The following is a 21,448-nucleotide window of genomic DNA, read 5'->3' as shown; positions in this document are numbered from 1 at the left end:
ATACAGCAAAAGTGAATTACCAGAATAATAAAATAAACGGATGGCCTCAAAAATATAAGCCCCCATTTTTTATCAGATTCAGCAGGCATAAAATTACTCTGTCAAGTTGTTATAAAAGTTTCCAGAAGCTAATTTCAGTACTTGTCTAGATGCAGACCAGGAAGAAACAGTTTGTGCATGGGCACTGGTCTGCAGACTCTGCTTCTTGCAGTTTCATCCAACTTCTCACCTGATGTCTCCTGAAGGAACTCCGTCACCCGGAAGTCCTGTCTCTAGTCACACACTTCAGTGAGTGGGATAATGACACTGTGATACTGTGGTTGTGTGGGTGAGAGGCCTTGCTCCCAGGAGATGCGTGCAGAGTAACGATGTCCACAACCAAGCCAAGAGGGAGAGAGACAAAGGGAGAGGGGGTAGAGGTAGGGTTAATGGGAGAGGGAGAGGGAGGAGGAGAGAGGGGGAGGAAAAGAAAGAGAGAGAGAAGAACACAGCATCCACAAATGTGGCAAAATGTTATTAACTGACGAATCTAGGCAGGTGTACAGGTGTTTATTATTCAATTCTTTCAAATTTTCAGAAAATTTGCAGCTAAAAAAAAACACAACTCTCCAGTATGGGAAGTGCTCTATTTTCTCCAAAAAGTCAATTCCAAGATAGCACATTTTAGTCTTCAAGTCTAAATACCGCAGCTAGAGCATTCATTTTTGGCTTTGATACTTGCCATTTCCATGTGTCTAATCTCCATTCATTTTTCACTCTATCTTCTATACATTAGATACCCTTACAACATAACTTTAATCATATCATACCTTTTTTTTTCTTTTCTCTCTTTTTTTTTTGTGAGGAAGATTGGCCCTGAGCTAACATCTGCCAATCCTCCTGTTTTTGCTGAAGAAGACTGGCCCTGAGCTAACATCCGTGCCCATCTTCCTCCATTTTATATGGGACGCCACCACAGCATGGCTTGCCAATCGGTGTGTCGGTGCGCGCCCGGGATCCGGGCCAGTGAACCCTGGGCTGCCGCAGCGGAGCACACGCACTTAACCGCTTGCGCCACAGGGCCGGCCCCATCATATCATACCTTTTAAAAAATATCTCAGTATATACCGGTTGTCTTTCCAAGTCAAACTTTTTTTAATAATTTTATTTATTTATTTATTTTTTCCCCCCAAAGCCCCAGTAGATAGTTGTATGTCATAGTTGCACATCCTTCTAGTTGCTGTATGTGGGACGCGGCCTCAGCATGGCCAGAGAAGAGGTGTGTCGGTGCGCACCCGGGATCCAAACCCGGGCCGCCAGCAGTGCAGTGCGCGCACTTAACCGCTAAGCCACAGGGCCGGCCCTCCAAGTCAAACTTTTTATTCAAGATTTTCTGCAATCTAACCTTTAGCTCTTTTTGAGCTTTCTCATGGTTAATTAACACTGTCATGAATAAATTTTATGCTTTTGAACGTTATTGGTTCTCAGTCCTAGAATGCCCCCTTACGCAGAATTCTATTTTAGACACTCTTCAAGATCTGGCTGAAATTAATTAAATTTAGATGTAGTTATACATTGTACTATACACATCTTTTCAAATCCCACATTCTTCATGAAGTTTTCCTTGATAAACTCAGTCAAACATTAATCCTAATCTTCAGGGATTAATACAGTGCCTGGCACATACACTTAATATGCATTTTTCAGTTAAACTCTAATAGGTCTTAATTTATTATACAGGATGCTAATACACTCCTTGTCTATCTCAAAGGGTGGCTTTGAGGTTAAAATCTTTGAGGTTAGTATTTTGCATTGTATGTGTGCGTGAAGGTATCTATAAACCATAATGCCCCACACTATTACATATTATTTTTATTTTTGCTTTCCCTTAAGGCAACATAAGGAACATATAACAGCTGTCCCAAGGCCTAAGACAGCGGAAATAATACTGGGGTACTCAAGGTATATGAAGATTTTCCACGGCTCATGTGTATGAGCAGAGACTCTGTTTCAAGGCAATCAGTTCTTTGATCCTCACTTCCCTTAGTAGGCATCCCCAAAACTGACCTGCCTGAAAATGTGCCCTGGGGTCAGAGTGTAATGTGGGCTCCTTTCCAGCCTCCCTTGTCCCAATCGCCCCTCCCCTACTTTACAAAAGAAAGGCATAATTCTTCCCCATCCCAAATCTTACTCAGGTGCAATACCCTGGGGATTCAAAAAAACCTCCACTACACCAAAAAAGGAACAATTGACTGGTGAATGAGAATGGGTAACACATCCTTTTGCATGTCAGGTGGTTGTCAGTAACTTGCTTTCAACAAAGTTGAAAGAGAACCTAATCAGAGTTGTCAGCTGATAGACTGTCAGTACTTTTTTCTTTGTTAGATCTTTATGAGATTTTTTGGCATATAATTTGGAAGGAGTTCAAAGAATTGAGTGGCATTACTATAACAAAACTCCATTCATTCTCATCTGCTTATTATGAGAACAAGTTTTCTCAATGTTTATATCCATGAAATTGAAAACTTGGAATAGAATGGATGGATGCTGAACTCCTCATTCTAGTAATACACATCCACTGATAAAATAAACTAGTTGAAAAAAAATTCATCCAATTCTTTCTCTGAAAGATGCACTTCCAACAAAATTTTACTTTTGTGATTAATATTCATTTATAAATATTGGAAATATATTTGTTCTGATCAGTTGAAATAATAAGACAGAGTTTTATGATCACAGGAAATTTAAAAACTTCTTAAATTTCAATTTATAAACACATTTTTATTACAAGGAAATATAAGATCATCAAGGAAGCAGTTCAAATATAGAATATATTATTGGGGGCCGGCCCAGTGGCTTAGCGGTTAAGTGCGTGCGCTCCGCTGCTGGCGGCCGGGGTTCGGATCCGGGCGGGCACCGACACACCGCTTCTCCGGCCATGCTGAGGCCGTGTTCCACATACAGCAACTGGAATGGATGTGCAACTACGACATACAACTATCTACTGGGGCTTTGGGGGAAAAATAAATAAATAAAAAAAAATCTTTAAAAAAAAAAAGAATATATTATTGGGATAAATTCTGGAGGGGATGAGGAATGTAAATATGAGTTCCAGAAGATGAGGGAAGGATGGAAATTGCCCAAGTGTACAAAAGATTATATTTTAAAAAGTGGATATTGGTGGGTAGTAAATCTCAATGGTATTTAGAGTTCATCAGTTACATTTAAAAATATGTACCACTTATAAACTATTTATAACAAGCTGGAAGAAAATGCAGATGTCACTTTAAACTGGATAAGGACGTACAATATCGTTTTAGAGGGCTCCTGAGCTAAAAAGCTTGAAGACCTTGAACGTAAGAGATGTTTGCTCTGAGACTGTGATTTAACCATTTTTTGGAGTATTCAAACGCAGGTTAGATGAAAACCTGTGGCTCTGTGTTGCTCCTATGGATTTAGGACCTGGCATTGTATTATTTATTTTTATTCATTTTAATCTCCTCTCTGCGTAGATTGTAAGCTCCCAGAAGCCCAGGGACTTCTTCGATTCCTGGCTCAGCGCCTGTACACAGGGGACACTCCCCAAACACCCCCTGAATGAATGACTTTATCGTGACAACTCAGAGGGTTAAAATCCCCGGCTAGCACTCAGGTTTTCGTTCTGCGTGTCTCGCCCGCTGCTAGGCTGGGGAAGGCGTGGGAAGACCCCGAGGAAACTCTGAGCACTCGCCGGTCTGGGCGGGGGCCGGGCGAGGACCCGGGCGGGGGCCAGGGCGCGGAGCCCGCGGCCCGAGGGAGGCGCCACCTCGTGCCGCCGCGCAGGCGCGCAGCCGTCTCCGCGTGAGTGCGCGCAGTCGCGCGCCTGTCCCCGCGCGGGCTCCGTAGCGCGTGTGCAGGCTGACGCAGCTCGCGGGCCCTCCTCCTGCTCTGCAGCGGCGTCGGCGGAGTTTTGGGCGTTTGGGAGGGGGCGAAGGAGCGAGAGTCGAGAGAGGGAGGCGGCGGCGGCCGGGAGGAGGAGGAGGAGGAGCAGGCGCCGCCATGGCCGCCGCTCTCACCGACATGGCCGACCTGGAGGAGCTCTCCCGCCTGAGCCCTCTGCCCCCTGGCAGCCCCGGGCCGGCGGCGCGGGGCCGGGCGGAACCCCCCGAGGAGGAGGAGGAAGAGGAGGAGGAGGAAGAGGAGGCGGAGGCCGAGGCGGTGGCGGCGCTGCTGTTGAACGGCGGCGGCGGTGGGGGCGGCGGCGGCGGAGTGGGGGGCGGCGAGGCGGAGACGATGTCGGAGCCGAGCCCCGAGAGCGCCAGCCAGGCCGGGGAGGACGAGGACGAGGAGGAGGACGAAGAGGAGGAGGACGAGAGCAGCAGCAGCGGCGGGGGCGAGGAGGAGAGCAGCGCCGAGAGCCTGGTGGGCAGCAGCGGCGGGAGCAGCAGCGACGAGACGCGCTCGCTGAGCCCCGGCGCCGCCAGCAGCAGCAGCGGGGATGGGGACGGCAAGGAGGGCCTGGAGGAGCCCAAGGGACCTCGGGGCAGCCAGGGCGGCGGCGGGGGCGGCAGCAGTAGCAGCAGCGTCGTCTCCAGCGGTGGCGACGAGGGCTACGGGACCGGGGGAGGCGGAAGCAGCGCGACCTCGGGGGGCCGGCGAGGCAGCTTGGAGATATCGTCGGATGGGGAACCCCTGAGCCGCATGGACTCGGAGGACAGGTCAGTGCGCTGAAGCGTGTCCCTTTCCTTCCCTCCTCTGGCACTCCTGGGCCCCTCAGCGTGGGCCAGGGGGACTTTTCGCCGAGATCCCCTTGCTCCCCTCATCCTCAGCCCCTCCCCCAGGCTCTCAACTCGGAAATCTCTCCCGGCCGCCGCGCCCCTCTCGCAACGGATAGCGGCTTCCAACTCTCAAGCTGTTCCCCCCCCCAACTCTCCTTACCCCGCCCTCTTTTCCCTCGGCTCCGCACTCCTTGCGGACCTGAGGACAGCTCTAACTCGGAAACAGTCCCCAAAGTAGGGTCAGGTCCTCGGGCGGGGTGCAGAGGGCCTCGATGTACACACATCGGTGCACAGGGTTAGCTTCCTCCCACGGTGTTCGCGAACACTTGTCACAACTGTAATTGACAAGTGTTTTCCAACATGGCTGGTCTCGCCTGGATTTAACAGAACTTCCTTGTTCAGGAAGGAGACCCCAAGTATTCACTTTTCTTTACTTAAAAAAGAAAAGACTGTTTTTGTTATGTTTAATCAGTGCTTCCCAAATTCCTCGTGTAGTCACTAGTGTGGTCTCCAACGTGATTGTAATAACTTCTTTTTGTGTTGTGATCAAATCTGGGAGAAAGTTTAAAACATGTATAAATCGTTGTAGAGAAGAAGAATGAATTGGCGTCCTTTAAAATAACTTTGAGGAATCAGAGAGTTGGAATCGTAACAAAATACAGTTTAGAAGGTACAGCATATTAATATGCGGTTTAAAATCTTTGTAGAGTAATGCTTCAACGTGAGAGTCATGATTTTAGATGATGATATTTAAAGTCTTGTATTGGGGAGGTCTCTGAAGGAATTAGCTTTTTTCTAAAGCTTGTTAGATATAACGTGAAGACTGACAAAATTGCGCTTCATTTTTTCGGGACATTAAAAAAATTTATTGTAATAGTTCAGTTGTTACTATCATTACTTTTGATCTCTTTGGAAAGCTTCATATTTTAACTAATTGGTTTTTAATGTACTTTTTTAAACAGAGAACCACATCATGCATTTTATACTGCTTCTAAAGTATATTAGCATTTATTTTGACTGTCTCCTAATGTTTTGATGAGCAGTAGAATTTTTAACAATCGATATTGACTTGGACTTGAGTTTAAGTGTTCTAAAGTTCTAGGAATTCCGATTGTTAACTGATGAAAATGAGCACTTTGGTTTATACTAAATGTTATGAGGAGTATAAGCCCTAAATATTTTGAAAATAGAGGGTTAGGTTCTGTTTGATATTTACTTTGATATCCAGTTAAGCAAACATCTTGTATGGGATAAACTAGACTCTACAAACCTTAGAAAAATCGTACTGAGCTGTAGAGTCGTAGGCAGGAAGGAGAATGTCTTCAAGAAAACTAAAAATTGGTGTGAACTGCACAGTGAAGCATGTGCTGTTTATCATTTATCATTATATGCTCCTTCACTGCTACCAGCACATATTTGCAAGTTGATGTTAGTTTGTATGATTTCTTCTTCAGTTCTTCATTTATCTAGTACACTCACACACACACACACACACACACAGACACACTTGCCTAGCACTGCACAATTTAAATGTCTCAGTATTTCATTCTCACAACTCTGGTGCAAGATAGGTATTATTTTGACTTCCATTTAGCAGATGAAGAAGCCAGTGGAGTGTCTTAAAACAGTAAGTATAGAGTAGAAGTGGTGGAGCTGGATCTGAACAAAGGTTCTCAAGTCTCGTGCTATTTCCACTTCACAAGAGTTAGAATAATTCATCTTAAATAATGGGTTGTATGTGTCAGAGTTTTGTTTTGTTCTGTTTTTGAGTTAATATTTGTCCACTACATCCCTTTAGCAGACAGTGAATTATTGGTCAAGTAATAATTCAGGACGTGGAGTTTTGGCTTCATTAGATATTCCCTTGAATGTCTGACTTTTACATCATATTTCAGAGTAGGGAGTAAGATATTGGTGCAACAAGTCCAATTAAGGTTAAACATACTTGCTTTTCTTAATACTGTCATTAGAGACAACAAAATATTGCAATCATTTTGCCATTTCGGGGTAATAGATTTATGATTTGTAAGAAAAAGCGTTGCATTACCAGTGAAACTGATTGTGGTCTTGATAATCTTTATTCTGAAATGTCCTCTTGTTGCCTTTGAATTTTTTTTGTATTTTAAATTTGGAAAACATCCATAATTCTTATAAACTGTCCTGCAGATTATACCAATCTATGTGGATTTTATAGATTGATTTTATGGTAGGAAGTCTTTATTTTTGTAACTGATGTAAGGATATGGTGGTTTTAAAGTGCTTTTAAAGAAACTTGAGGCATTCCTATTACAATGATTTTATTATCATTAGAATTTACTCTTTCTATTGGAATTCAGTTTTTTTACCATTTTGAAATTAGATTCCACTTTTGAGTTTATCTAACATACTTTAGATTTTGTTGAACTCTCTTAAATATTTTTAACTCTAAGTCCTTTTTTAAAAAAGAACCAAATGTAAATACTTAGATATTAAAGCTTGTGATCCAAAGTGTCACTTTACAAACATGTATTGGAAGTGTTGTATGGTGAAAGGTGACTAATTTATAAAATGATTAAATGACGCTTGGTACAAAAAACATTGATTATTTTCCCCAGGAGAAAGTTACTTATTCAAAACCAGCATAAGTGTATTAGTGTTTTTATTTTGGTAAATTTAGAAAACCTTAAAGTTGATATTTAATTTACTTTTACTTTGGTTATAAAGATAATGGAATTTTCTTTGGGGGGAATATTTAGCTGTGCAAGACCACTAAAAACTAGTTTTTCTGTTACTTTGAACTTAAGCTTAAGTACTTTTTAATTAAGAAAATTTTTTAAATATATCTTTTAGGTTAGTTTTAGAGGCTAAATAAATTTTAAATAGAATTTTAGAATTTAAAATGCCTCTAAAATTTTTTTAGTTTACAAATTAGTTCTAGCTGTTGAATCAGATTATACATGAAAGTATTCTTAGCTTCTTATCTGTATATAGGTGAATTGATAATAGCCTCTATTTTGCAGTTGTTTCTTTAATATATATCTCGCCAACTGGAATATAAACCATGACTTATTTTGAAAATGCCAAGACCACTTTCAGCCATTTTTATGAGCCTTTCTGGGTAAGTCCAGATGACAAGTGAAAAGTGCATGTGTAAGGATGTGGTGATAGGGCAAGGGCATATAGTATGAAAGTTAATGGTCAGCAAAGGCCACAGGCCGTTACCATTTTGTGGGTCAAAATTTGGACTCCCAACCTCACGGGTTGCAAACTTTGAGATATAATTAAGATTGCTTTGACACTGGGAAAACAGACTTATAGTGCCTAATTTCCCAGTAGTATGATTGGGAAGATCTTTTTCTAGTATAGAGGCTAAACTTTTAAATCAGATTAATACTAAAAGGCTGCATGTTGAGGTTATCGTCAAGATTTATTAAGGATCTCTATGGATGAGGCAATAAAATACCTCTATGTGAAGTAATATTTTGGTTATATTTGGTGGTGGAGCTCCCTTGCACTGACTACCGCTTTTGGCTCTGAAGCAGCTGTCCATAGTCTCTCCAGACTCCCTCTTTTAGCTGCCCTTTTATTTTCATTAAGTGTAGGGAAAAGAGCTCTAAAAGGTCTCAGTTTTCATTAATAACATTGTAACCCTCAGTTAAGGAAGGTATGGCTCTGTGCTGAAAACTAAGCAAACAACAATAAACTACAGATTTCTGGGTTGCACTTATGGAGAGATTCTAAGGGCTCATTTTACTTTTAAGAAACATTAAGATTACTTTGTTGGGTCTTTTAGGGAATTCTGTGTGTAAGCTAGTTTGCAAACACAGGTATTTACTGTGTGCAGGACTCTTTACTGGGATTTTAGGAGATAGGAAGACAAAATGCTTTCCACTTCATCCATCTTGCATATTATTGTTAGGCTTTTAATTCCAGGGTGTAGGTTCATTGACTCTAATGTAAACATTAGAGATTTCACACCTTGCCTATTTGTGTTATTTATTGTTGTGTAACAGATTTCCCACAAATTTAGCAACTTAAAACAACAAACATTTGTTATTACATGTGGTTTCTGAGAGTCAAGAATGCAGAGGTTTAGTTGGGTGGTTCTGGCTCCGAGTTTCATGAGGTTGCAGTGAAAATGTTGGCCAGCTTGCAGTCATCTGAAAGCTTGACTGAGGCTGGAAATCCAGTTCCAAGATGGCTCACTTATGTAGCTCTTGGCAGGAGGCCTCAGTTACTCCCCAAATCAGTTCTCCATAGAGCTTTTTGTGTTCCTCATGACATAGCAGTTAGTTTCCCCCAGAGCAAGTGATCTGAGAGAGAGAGCAAGGAAGAAGCCACAGTGCCCTTTTATGACCTTAATGTATGTGCTCACATTTTCTTCTTCATAGAGCAGATAAGTTTTTCCTATTATTCTTTTTATCATAAGTTTTTCCTATTATTCTTTTTATCATACTCTGATACACAATAATTGCTTCAAATTTTTGTTGATTGAGACAGCCTTTCAAAACCCATCAAATGCCGCAATTACTATGTGATAGGTATTTATTCTACAGATGTACATAGAGCTCCCATTGTGTGCTGGGTACTATTCGAGGTGCTGTGTATACATCAGTGAATAAAATAAACCCCTTGACCTCATGGGTAGGGGAGACAGACTGCACAATTGAACTGATAATGGCTAGTAATGATCTGTTACCATTATTATGAAGCAATATAAGGTCTGAAATACCAAAAAGTACTGTACCGCCTGTTAAATAATGTGGCAAGTATCTGTAAATGAGTGCTGCAGAAACTTGCAAAAGGATATGCTAGACCAAAATATTTATTACAAAATTTACCTTTTAATCAGTTTTCTTTATCATATATACCTATTCTGTGATTGACCTAAAAAGCCTCGTAATACCTTTTATTTTTAATAGTTTTTAGTATGTAAATGAAGCTAACGATCTATTGGTAAAAAGCTTTGGGGTATGTTTTTTAGTAATGGAATGGATTTGTAGTGATCCTAACCACATGTTGAGTTCATTTTTATGACTAATAGTTTGCATTTGTGGAAATAATTATATTGACCTTAGAACTAAATGGATAGTTTTGGGCATGCATAGGAAATCAGATGAATGTTTGGATTTTTTAAAAGTCTTTTTTTGAGCATTTACTGATGGTTAACATTGTGCCCTGTTTAGTGATTAGAAAGAACTGTGATGGTGCCTTCCCAGATATTTATTTTTTATTTTTATTTTTTGTGAGGGAGATCAGCTCTGAGCTAACATCTGTGCTAATCCTCCTCTTTTTGCTGAGGAAGACTGGCTCTGAGCTAACATCTATTGCCAATCCTCCTCCTTTTTTTTTCTTCCCCAAAGCTCCAGTAGATAGTTGTATGTCATAGTTGCACATCCTTCTAGTTGCTGTATGTGGGATGCAGCCTCAGCATGGCTGGAGAAGCGGTGCGTCGATGCACGCCCAGATCCAAACCCGGGCCGCCAGTAGCGGAGCGCGCGCACTTAACCACTAACCCACCGGCCCGGCCCAGATATTTAGTTTTTAAAGAGAAGACTAAAAAGATGATTGCATTATTTTCTATTTTTTTTCTGTAAATTGTTTGTGACATAGTACATTAAAATTAAAACTGGGGAGTGTTGTAGTCAGTGACTAAAGTTTCCGTGGGAGAGAGGGGCTGGATTTTAGGGTTAGGTGAGTGAAGAGAAATTTCTAGAAGGCTAAATGAAACATAGGAAGGAAAGAGCCTAGCATATTTAGGAGACTTCAGATCTAAGATCCTGCCTAGACCAGAGGATCCACTGGAACTGGGAAATAAGAGTTAATGGCTGAAGTGGGGCCTTTCATGCTTACACAAGTATGCACATTTCTCAGTATAGGTTTATGAATCAGATTCTTTTGTCTCTCCCCAACTTCTGTCTTTGTAATTCCTAGTCATGTTCAGATCTTACCTTGAACATTTTTTCAGGCAAACTATCCCTGATTCTTTGTTAGACACATTGCCTGAACTCCAGGTTCTTCATTGCTCTTCTCACAACTTGAGTAACTATTTGCTGTTCATCTCTGCTGCTAGATTGTGCGCTCCCTGAGGATAGGAACTATGTCTGTTTTGATTACTGCTCTATCCGCAACACCTGGTACAGCGTTTGACACATATTTTAGGTATTCTTAAATATATTTTGGATGAATGATGAAACTCGTGTGATACGGGAAAATTAATCGTATGTGGCAAAGGTAGAGCAGGAAAGTTTGGGAGCTGGAAGACCAGTTAGCAGGTAGTATGAATAGTGCAGGTGTGAATGAAGGGACTTGAGCTGGGGTCGAAGTTGGAGGGAAAAGTCATGCTTGGGAAACTGAATCAAAGGAAAGAAAAGCTAATTTCCTGAGTGGTCTATAAGAAAAATATTATGTTACTATTTCTGAGTAAAAAGTTTTTTTCTTGAGGATTTTCTTCTGAGTAAAAAAATAGCTTACCTTATTTTTCCAGACACATCTACCACTAAAATAACCAAAGGAACATTGGGTAGTGAAAGAGCATGAACCTTCAGTCAGAAAGACTTGTGTTGTTATAATTTAACTTCTCAGAAGTTGTTTCTTTACCTGTAAAATAAGAGAAATATCTTAGTGTTAGGATTAAGTGAGATGGAATATGTAAAGGGCCTAGGGCTGTATTTAATTCATGGAGTCATTTATCCTTTCATTTCTCATATACAGAGATGCGGGAAGAATACTCTAGTGAGAAAAAGTAATCAATATTGTAGTACTGGCTTTACTAGAGACTGCCTGCAGGAAATTTGGCGAATTATTTCATTTCTCTGAACTTAAGATTGAATCTTTTTCTTAAAAATGAGAGTTTTTGACTAAACAGTATGAAGTAATTTGGAGCGCAGATGTGATGATTCTGCTGTAGACTTGGCAAGTACTCTAAGTAGAAGTTAGAACACAAAGATCTATATTCTATCCTTTAGACAAACCCAGAATATTACAAGTGTGGCTTTGCTGTATCCAGGATCTCAAAGATTCTTTAGATAAATGCTTCTGGGTTCAAAAGGCACCATAATTCCATTTCATGTTTATGGTGTTGTGTTGAAATGGCTTGTCTTCTCTAAGCCATAACATTTTTAAGATAATATCAAGTCTTATTTATCTTTATACTTCCAGCACTTACCTACCACGTTCTCCTATTACACTGCCTGTATTCTGTAACTAAGTAATTGGTTGAATTGAGCTGAATGTGGAAGTTCCTAAGACATACTTCTTTCTCACTGTCATTATTGTGGCTGCATGAAGCAAAAAAAGAGCGCCATTCTGTACCATTTATCTTTCCTTTATTCTGTTTTTTTTTTTTTTTTTTTTTTGCTGAGGAAGATTGGCTATGAGCTAACATCTCTGCCCATCTTCCTCCATTTTACATGTGGGACGCCTGCCACAGCATGGCTTGATGAGCGATGCATAGGTCAGTGCCCGGGATCTGAACCTGTGAACCCCGGGCCGCAGAAGTGGATCGTGCCAACTTAACCACTATGCCAACTTAACCGGGGGCTGGCCCCCTCCCCTATTCTTTTTAACAGCATATGCAGAAATATTATTTGAAACAAGTTGTGATTATTTGATTAATTTAAAAAAACAGACTTCCCCAATTTACATTTTGTTCCCCAACAAAAGGTAAATTTACATACTGTTTTAGGAGAAAACTGATGCTCTCTAGATTGCTTAAGAATTGGAAACTCTTAAGTCTTTTGAAAGAATTTTAAGAAATTCAGTTCATTGCATCCTCACGAACAACCCGGTGAGATGAGGAGAAGGGTACAGAGATGATAACTTGTCCAAAGTCACACAGCTCCTTGAGAACGCAGGCAGTCCTGGCTCTGGACGTGGTCTTAGCTGTATACTGCCTTTTATGACTGTTAAAACAACCTTGACCAGGGAAGTTTAATTAAAATAGTGTAAGTAAGTGGCTATTTTAATTTTCAACCTGTCTCCTTTGCAAAGAATAACTTACATGCTTGAGTTCCTTTACATTTCTGGGCCTTATTCTCATTTGTAATATTTATAATAGACAGACTATGTAGCTTAGAGTCCTCTTTTTTTTTTTTTTTTTTTTGTGAGGAAGATCAGCCCTGAGCTAACATCCATGCCAATCCTCCTCTTTTTGCCAAGGACGACGGGCCCTGAGCTAACATCTGTGCCCATCTTCCTCCACTTGATGTGGGACGCCGCCACAGCATGGCCTGACAAGCAGTGCATCAGTGTGCGCCTGGGATCCGAACCTGGGCCGCCAGCAGCGGAGCGCGCACACTTAACCACTACGCCACAGGGCCGGCCCCTAGATTCCTCTTAAGACTGTGAAATATAAAAGTTAATTTTTAAGTGTTAGGGCTATTCAGTCTTTAGGGGAGTAAAGAGGCTTTATTGACATTTTACTTTAATTTTAACACTTTTCAAGGTCCCTAACTTGATTTCTGGTTTTCATTTATATTTTGGGTTTCTAGAAAGATGAAGTGTTACCAGTTAGAGAAAACACAGAGATTTTAGAAGGGTGTTAGTATTTCTGAGTAAATACATTTACTAGTTCATTCTAAATTATAAAGTTTTTGTCATTACTTTTTATAAATACTTGTTAAAGTATTGAGAGTGGATCAGTCAGCAGTAGACTTGAGTGCTTTAAGTGCATGTTGGCAATTAGTCATTCAAATGTGTCTTTTGAGGCGTTGAGCACTCCTATAGTCATTCTTGTCAGAAATCTGTATACTGAAATGGTCTGATAAAATCTTTTTTATGATTTAACACTAACTTTAAAAAAAAAAACTGCCAAATAAATCTGTGATTGCTTTTGTATAAAATGAGTGGTGTTTTTCATAGCAGATTTTTTTACATACCATCTTTGCGTATAGACATTTTTCTGGAAATCTTTTTAAGAAGGTAAAAGATAACTCCTTATAGAGTAATTGTATTGAAGTAGAATGTTTCTAGTATTACAGTCTTTTTGAAGATAATTGCTTGCTGATCTCTTAAGCTGGATGAAAAATGTGGGTGGAGTAATTTTAAAAGGGCAATAGACTAGAGATGAGAAACAAATTGGAAATAATGTGCACAGTACATAGCGGTGATATAAGAATGCAACCTACTTGTTTTCCATAGGCTATATTTCATCATTGTTGCATAAAGTCCCTTTTGGCTAATTTAGTGAGTGCTGCTAGGTCTTGGGGAAAAATCGGTTGTCTTTATTCAGAGAAATAATTATGGGGATAGAGTAGTCTTTTTCTTGATTAGAAAAATCCATTTTAGCTTTTTAAATTACTGTGATAATAGCTTGTAATTACAGTAATAATAGTAATAATAATATCTTGGTTTTGGTAATGATTTTTAGTGTGCCCCCAATTAATTTTTATGATTATCTCAGTGTGACAAAGCCATATATTTTACTTGTCTTAAAGATCCCACTTAAATTTGTCACTAAAAACTATGTGAGCATTTACTTATGTGCAAGACACTAGCTAGGTTTAGGAGTTTACTCTAAATGAGAGATTTATGCGTGATTCATAGTACAAGTCAACCAGATCATAAGGAAGCAGAATTCCTTCCACCTTAGGTGAGTAGGAAGGGCCTTAGGGAACTTGAGCATATATAAAACATACAATAAAATGGGCACTTGTCTTTACTTTTTTTTCCTAATTGTTCTGAGTTTAAAGATCTAAAAGCCTACAGCATCACAGCAGTTTGAAAATCTGATGTGGTCTAAATTCCTTAATCCTGTTTAAGACCAATTTTGTAACTTACTGTTTGTTCTTGGGAAATAAAAAGTATAGTGACTGCCCCTTTGTCCCTGGAATAAATATTTGGAGTTGGATTTTATGTTGACATTGTTAGGCTCATGTCTGTTTTAATAGCCTAAGTTCTAAATTTGGGACAAGTTCTACCTGAGGATAGTGTTGCTTTCTATGACTGACCTTGAATTAATTGTTTTATGTAGCTGATTAACTTGTAGGAATCAAATTTAATACTTTATCTTGTTAGTAAAACTATCTGCCTAAATGAGTCAAATTATATGTAAATGCTAATTATCTTTTGTGTGTGTGCGTACTATAGATATACAAAAGTAAAGAAACAACTACTTGATGTACACACTAGATGAAACTGTCATTTATTTTGATGTATAATATAGGCTACATTTCAGTATTGCCTAAATCGGTAATTTACTCAAATTTCTTATTTGTGTAAATGTGGCAAATTGTTGGGCATTACTGTTTTGTACTTGTGTGACTAGGCAAGTCACATGTTTGTGTCTCAGTCTCTTACTGTAAGATGAGGATACTAATAGTACTCACCTCATATGGTGATTGTAAGCTTTAAATGAGTGAATACATGTCAAGCATTGTTCGGTTCACTATGGCTGCATGACAGCCAACTCCAACGTTTAATGGTTTGAAACAATTGTTTTGCTTAAGAAAATCTACATACTCGGTGTCAGCTTGGAGCAGCATTAAAGGCTGGGGACTGCAGTCACCAGAAATCTCTCTCACTCACGAATCTGTCAGTCTGGTGCCTGGGCTGAGAAGACTCCAGCAGCTGGGAGCTGGAACAGCTGGGGCTCCCCTGCATCTCTCTCTAGCTCTCTGTACTTTCTTCACAGGATCTCCTCAGCATAGTGGCTCCAGGGGAGCCAGATTTCTTTACATGGTAATTCAGGGCTCCCAGGCTGTGTGTCCCAGGACAGAGAGCCAGGCTGAAGCTGTATTGTCTTTTATGATCTAGCCTTGGAAGTCTGGCACTATCACTTCTGCAGTAGTCTCAGGCCTGCTCCGATTCAAGGGATGATAATATAGACCCCCCACCTCTTGATGCCACATTGTAAGAAGAGGATGTGGGAAGGTGTATATTGCTGTGGCCATCTTTGGAGAATACCATCTGACACAAGTATGTAGAACAATGCAGGACATATAGCAAACTCTCTCAGTAAGTCTTAGCTGTTATATTAAAGAATGGGAAGTCAGATTTAAACAGTGCCTTACTTTTGTGATATAAATTTTCCATTTTTTTCTTTAAGAGCCATAAAATGTAACAGGCAGGCAGTTTGTGGTTTTCTTGAAGTACCTGTTTCTTTTAACCGGTTCAGTTTTATTTTTTTTAAAAGATTTTATTTATTTATTTTCCCCCCAAAGCCCCAGTAGATAGTTGTATATCATAGTTGCACATCCTTCTAGTTGCTGTATGTGGGACACGGCCTCAGCATGGCCGGAGAAGGGGTGCGTCGGTGCGCGCCCAGGATCCGAACCCGAGCCGCCAGCAGCGGAGCGCGCGCACTGAACCGCTAAGCCACGGGGCCGGCCCTAACCGGTTCAGTTTTAGTTTTTAATCCCTTTGTCAATGCCTAGAATAAGGAGTAGGGCACATAATTATAGTCCATTCCAACAAATGGAGGTGAGGAATGGTATGGATAACTCAAGAGTTTCACTCTTAAAGTTGTATAATATCAGGTATACAACTTCTGACTTTTCAAAAATGTAGGATCTTCTTAAATGCTTTGCACTGTTGTGAATTTCAACCTTTAATAATTTTGATTATAAGTGTGGGAGAGACAGACTAATCTTTCTAGTAGTTGGGGCAATTTTATTATAGATGAAAGGAATATCACCTGTTAACCAAATAATAGTTTACCTTGTTACATGATTAGATTAGGAATTCCCTGTGTGTGGTTGTAATGTTGTTTACCTACAATTTGATAAATACTTTGAAAACTATATATACTTATTTCTATCCAAAGTTTATTACTAATTACAAATGCGAGCTAAGTTTATAATGTTCGCTCTGACATTGCTAAATGTTCCTTATTTAGACTAGTAGAGTTTTTGTCTCTTGTATCTCATACTTCTTTCTTCATTCTATATGGAGGACCATGTTCCATTTTTTAAAAATTAGACTTATAGAATATTTGTTTTATAATAATTAAGATGCAGACTATGAACTGAAGACTTCCTAATGATTATGTGTTTTTCATTGATAGAACAAAAATAAAACAGCCTTGATCCATTAGAGATTAGAGAGATTCCTATGTAGAACCTCAGATCAATAACTTCCAGATCTTGGAGAAAGAGATTAGATGCCTTGATTGTCCTGTTTTCCTACTATATTCTTTAAGTTTGTGGTACTTTTTATCTTTTGTCACTTACTCTGTGTATAATATAGCTCAGTGGTTTCTAACTTTTTAATGTAAAAGTACTATCCGTTTCCTAGTTAGTAGTTTGATAATTTTTAAGTCTGTCATCGAGAAAATAAACAATTTAAAAACAATTTACAGACTTTGAGTCGTGGAGGAAACTGTGTTCCCAAATGAATTTTTATATGGAACTCCAATGCATAAGACATATTAAAATGGTGGTTTATTAGTATTTGTTTTTTATAGGTTCAAGAATGTAACATTAATTTATAAAGTCAGTTAGAACAGTAAAGCATTTTAGATGAATTTAAATTTGAGATGGGGTTTGTGGATGATACAAGTTTATATCAGTTTTAGCATCCAATTTATTTCCTTATTCTGTTCTGGCTGCTTAGTCTTGAAAATCTGACTTGGGGATATGGGCAGCTTGTCTTGCTGTCTGCATATACACTTTAGTTCTCCTGATTGAGAGCTATGAAAGGGGATTACTAGTATGGAATATTTGTTTGAAAGACACCGTGACTTAATGATCTTAATTGTCTTTACTCTATATCACAAATGCAGAAGTGGCCAGAACCTCAAACTTAGGCAATAAAACTCTTAATATTGTTTCATGTCAGCCCTTTAATTTGTTACCAGCCACCTGGCTAGTCCCCTAGGAGAGGACAGCATGCAGAAAGTAACTGTGAGTCTTACTGGACGGTGTTTATATGAGTAAGGCATAAGGTGTGTGATTTGCAGACCTAATTTTATGTGAATGGACATGTGGAGCCCTAAATTAGGGTTGGGGAAATGCTAGTGCAGAGCTGCAACCTTCCTAATCAATGACATATTTATGGGAAATTCTGAAATTCTTATATTTTAATTTTTTTGGGTTTCGAGAGTAATTTATACTTGATTTCACATTATATACCTGTATCCCCTTCAGGTCCCTGTCTTTAACCCTCCTATAAAGTTAGACATTTCAGTAGGCTTGCACTTATTTAAGAACAGGGGGAAGGAGAGAAGGATCCGAAATTATCAACAAAAATCCACAACACAAATGCATTTCCTCACAGATAACTGAAAAGAAGACTGCAGATAAGGCTGCCCCTACTCATTTGGCCTCAGACTGAATTTTGAATTCAGCAATTAACCTCAGAGTAAAATAAAAACATTCCAGGCCAGAAACATACTCTTTCCAGTGTGTTTCAGAGAAACATTTAAGCTTTGTTTCAGATATAATCTAGATCAGATGTAATCTAGAACACTTTGCTCTTAAGGACCTCTTTGCTTTCTTACATATTGAAGAATATGAATTATATTTCAATAAAGCTGTTAAAAAAGATATTGAAGAAACCAAAGAACTTTTATGTGAGTTATATTTATCACTGTTACAAGATTAGAAATTAAAACCAAGAAATTTAAAAAACATATATTAATTTAAAAATAAACCAATTATATGTAACATAAACAGTATGTTTTTTATTCCAAAATAACTTTCCAAGTTAAAAAAATAGAAGAGTGGCATTGGTTTATATTTAATGTCTTTAATGTCTGGCCTAACAGCTAGATTCTCACATCTGCGTCTGCGTTCAGTCTGTTGCAATGAATTGCTTTGGTTGAACTATGTGAAGAAAATATGGCATCATACAGATATTTACTTGGAAAAGGAAAGAGTATTTTAATAACCTTTTTAGATAATTGCATGGCTATTTGATAATAGGACAAAAGTTGACAAGTGATGGTATTTTAAAGATTATTTGCAACATGGGATCTGAAACCATCTACGTGAGCTTTTCTTACTCTGTTACATTAAGACCATGGTCCTGTTCTCCATCGTGATAACATTGCATCCATGTATTGCTTCCTCTGCTCTTGTATCTTGTCATTTAGCAAGCTGATCTTTACTTCTCACTGTTGGCTACCCTATCAGCCATGGTCACATCCAGCAAGCAGATATTTTGCTTTGAAGTAATTTGAGTTCTTGTATGTAGGAGTGAGTTGCCCCTTGAATTCCCAAAGGAAACTATTTTCATAAAATCCATGTAGTTGGTTATTGTAGATGTCATAGTGGAAAACTGTGGTCTGCCAAGTAGTTTCTTAACAAGGCCCGTGGAAAAGAGGGAAATGGGAATGCTGTTATGTTGAAAATTCTTATGTCTCCCCTAAAAATTGTATTGAAGTCTCTAAGAATTTGTGTTTTTTTGAAATTTAGAATTTTCTGTTGTCATTCTGTGTGTGTGTGTGTGTGTGTGTATGTGTATGCTTTAGTTTATCGTTCTACAATATGAGATAGTTCCTTAGATAGTCTCGTCAGTCTCTATTATAATAGTGAAAGAGATCTTTCAGAGTCTTGCTACTTGAAGTGTTGAAGCAGCATCATCAGCAAGTAGGTGCTTGTTAAAAATACGGAATCTCAGGTCCTGCCCCATGCCTACTGAGTCCAGAATCTGCAGTTCATAAGATCTTAGGTGATTTATATATGTATTAGCTTGAGAAGCGCTGCTTTAGATTATTGAAACTATCTGAATAGTGTGAGTGCTTTTTCTGGCTTAGGTTTTCTTTCAAATACCAGGCTGCTTTTGTTCACGTTTTACAGAATGAGTGTGTTCATTGGAAAGGAGAATTAACTGAGTGAAAAATTTTAATATAGGTATAATCCTAGAAGTATTATAAAATCTGGTGGAATGTCACCTTCAGTTCTCATCCTCTTGTTATCTTACTATTATAGGAAGGAGGACACTGCTTTCTGTGAATTATGTATCCAGCTCAGGGTCCTGTCACAACCAGGAATTACCTGTAACTTATCTCCTATGCTCCCTGCATCAGTACTGTTGCCTTCATCAGTCTTAAGAGTGGAGGGAATCACTGATTCCAGCATGAATTGGGGGCTGAAAGGGAGTCTGGAGGCTTAGAATTGGACACTTCTTAGGAGTTGGAGGACCCTAAGAGGGGCTACGAAGCAGGACTCCAGTTGCCCCTGTGAGGCTATGGGAGGCTCTCTGGGGGTGCTGCACATGTGTGAGGTGTCTCTTGAGTCTTCCAGGACGTGGAACCTGCCCCTCACCTCCTTTGCCATTGGATTGTAGCTTAGTTGCAATGGTAGACAAAGTTCATGCTCTTAACACTGCATTATGCTCTCCTTTTATAAGGATCTGTATCCACTTGAAGTTTTTTTCAACTGAATGATATTGAACATAGATTGATAAAACAGTACTTAGTGTTCATGGATATTTGGACTTGTAAGGTTCCCTTTTGTGGTAAAGTTAATGAGCAAAAGTGTGTTAAGCACTATGTAGATAGACTCTATATTGCTAGTTGAATTTATCACAAGTATATGAGTCTTGACTTTGCTTTACTTTGTCCAATTTAGAGAAAATTGATTTGGTTTAATTTTCAACTAATTTTGGACTTTAAAATAAAAGCAGTACAGGTATGTGGTTAAAATGATGCAAAAGGGCATATACAATGAAAGTTTCCTGTTCCCCCTCTCCCTGCAACATCTGCAGTGTTTTGTCCTTCAAAAGAGGTTTTCCTTTAGAGGGTAGCTGTGTCTGTATCTGTCTCCCTCCTCCACTTAGGTATGCAAATTGGAACATTACTGTCCTGTACTTTTGTGTATGTGTGTGTGTTTTACTTAACTGTACCTTGGAAATTGTACCACAGTAGGTCATTGAGGTTTATCTCTTTTCCTGAGATTGTTTATAAATTGAATGTGATTGGTTGGTCACTTAAAACTGTTAATATTTTATTTGCTTTTGGAGTTAATTAGTATGGTTTACCAAAGTATGAGCTTTACAGTTAAAATATTTTAAAATATATGAAGTAAGTGATAAGGAAAATAGGGAACCATTTCATGGTTAAGGGCCTCATGAAACTTGAAATTTTTAGGGCTTAAATAGAAATTTGTATTTCAGTATAGAAAACCCACCATACCCACAGTTTATTCCTGCAAAAACAAACAATATATGAATAAATATTCAGAGTCAAGAGCTGATTCACATTTGAGAGTTTTATAGAGATTGCAAAGTTTTAGAATGAGGTTTTAGAGTTGAGATTTAGAATCTGTATTGACAGATAGCCAGATGAACTTAAATGCTTGAATATCCTTTAAAGGGAAATCTGAGACATTTTTCATGTCTGAAGCATCCTACAAAAACATTGTTGCTTGCTTTTTAAAATGGGCACATTTGATGTTAGACACAAATCATTATTAAGCTTACTGAAGTTAAAATTCAGTTTAATTCCTAGGTTTGAGCAAATAAAGTTGTAGTGGTTAATAGGTGAAAGTTTTTATTTTTAGAAGGCATGTGCTGAAATAATTGTGGTTGAAGTATCATGTTTGCGACTTGCAGATGATTTAAAAAAAACCAAATTACTTATAGCATATAGGACAAAATGTTAGTTGTTGAGTTCAGATTTAGATACACTTTTCTGTGTCTTTGAAATTTTCCATAATAAAAACTTGGAGATAGGGAGGCATACTCCTTAAAAGTTAATATAGTTTTCATAATTTACTGGTACTTAAAGTGCAAGCAGATATAACTTTTAATGGATTTAGTCTGAAAACATTCTTACTGCTGACCCTTCTGTG

The 21,448-nt window shown here is 38.8% G+C and overlaps 1 protein-coding gene across 1 annotated transcript in view; it reads left to right on the top strand.

Annotated features, from left to right (window-relative positions):
• The first annotated feature begins 3,855 nt into the window (after nucleotides 1–3,855).
• The window catches only part of AEBP2 (AE binding protein 2), a 57,902-nt gene continuing 40,309 nt past the window's right edge, over nucleotides 3,856–21,448 (top strand). Inside the window, exon 1 of the mRNA XM_058558681.1 lies at nucleotides 3,856–4,676. Within this exon, the coding sequence (XP_058414664.1) occupies nucleotides 4,018–4,676 (659 nt within the window). The 5' untranslated portion in view covers nucleotides 3,856–4,017. The remainder of the gene's footprint in view (nucleotides 4,677–21,448) is intronic.

This window comes from Diceros bicornis, chromosome 17 (genome assembly GCF_020826845.1).
Source record: "Diceros bicornis minor isolate mBicDic1 chromosome 17, mDicBic1.mat.cur, whole genome shotgun sequence".
NCBI classification, from domain to species: Eukaryota; Metazoa; Chordata; class Mammalia; order Perissodactyla; family Rhinocerotidae; genus Diceros; species Diceros bicornis.
Note: the sequence above shows the minus strand (reverse complement) of the source record. Positions and strands in the feature narration are given on the sequence as shown.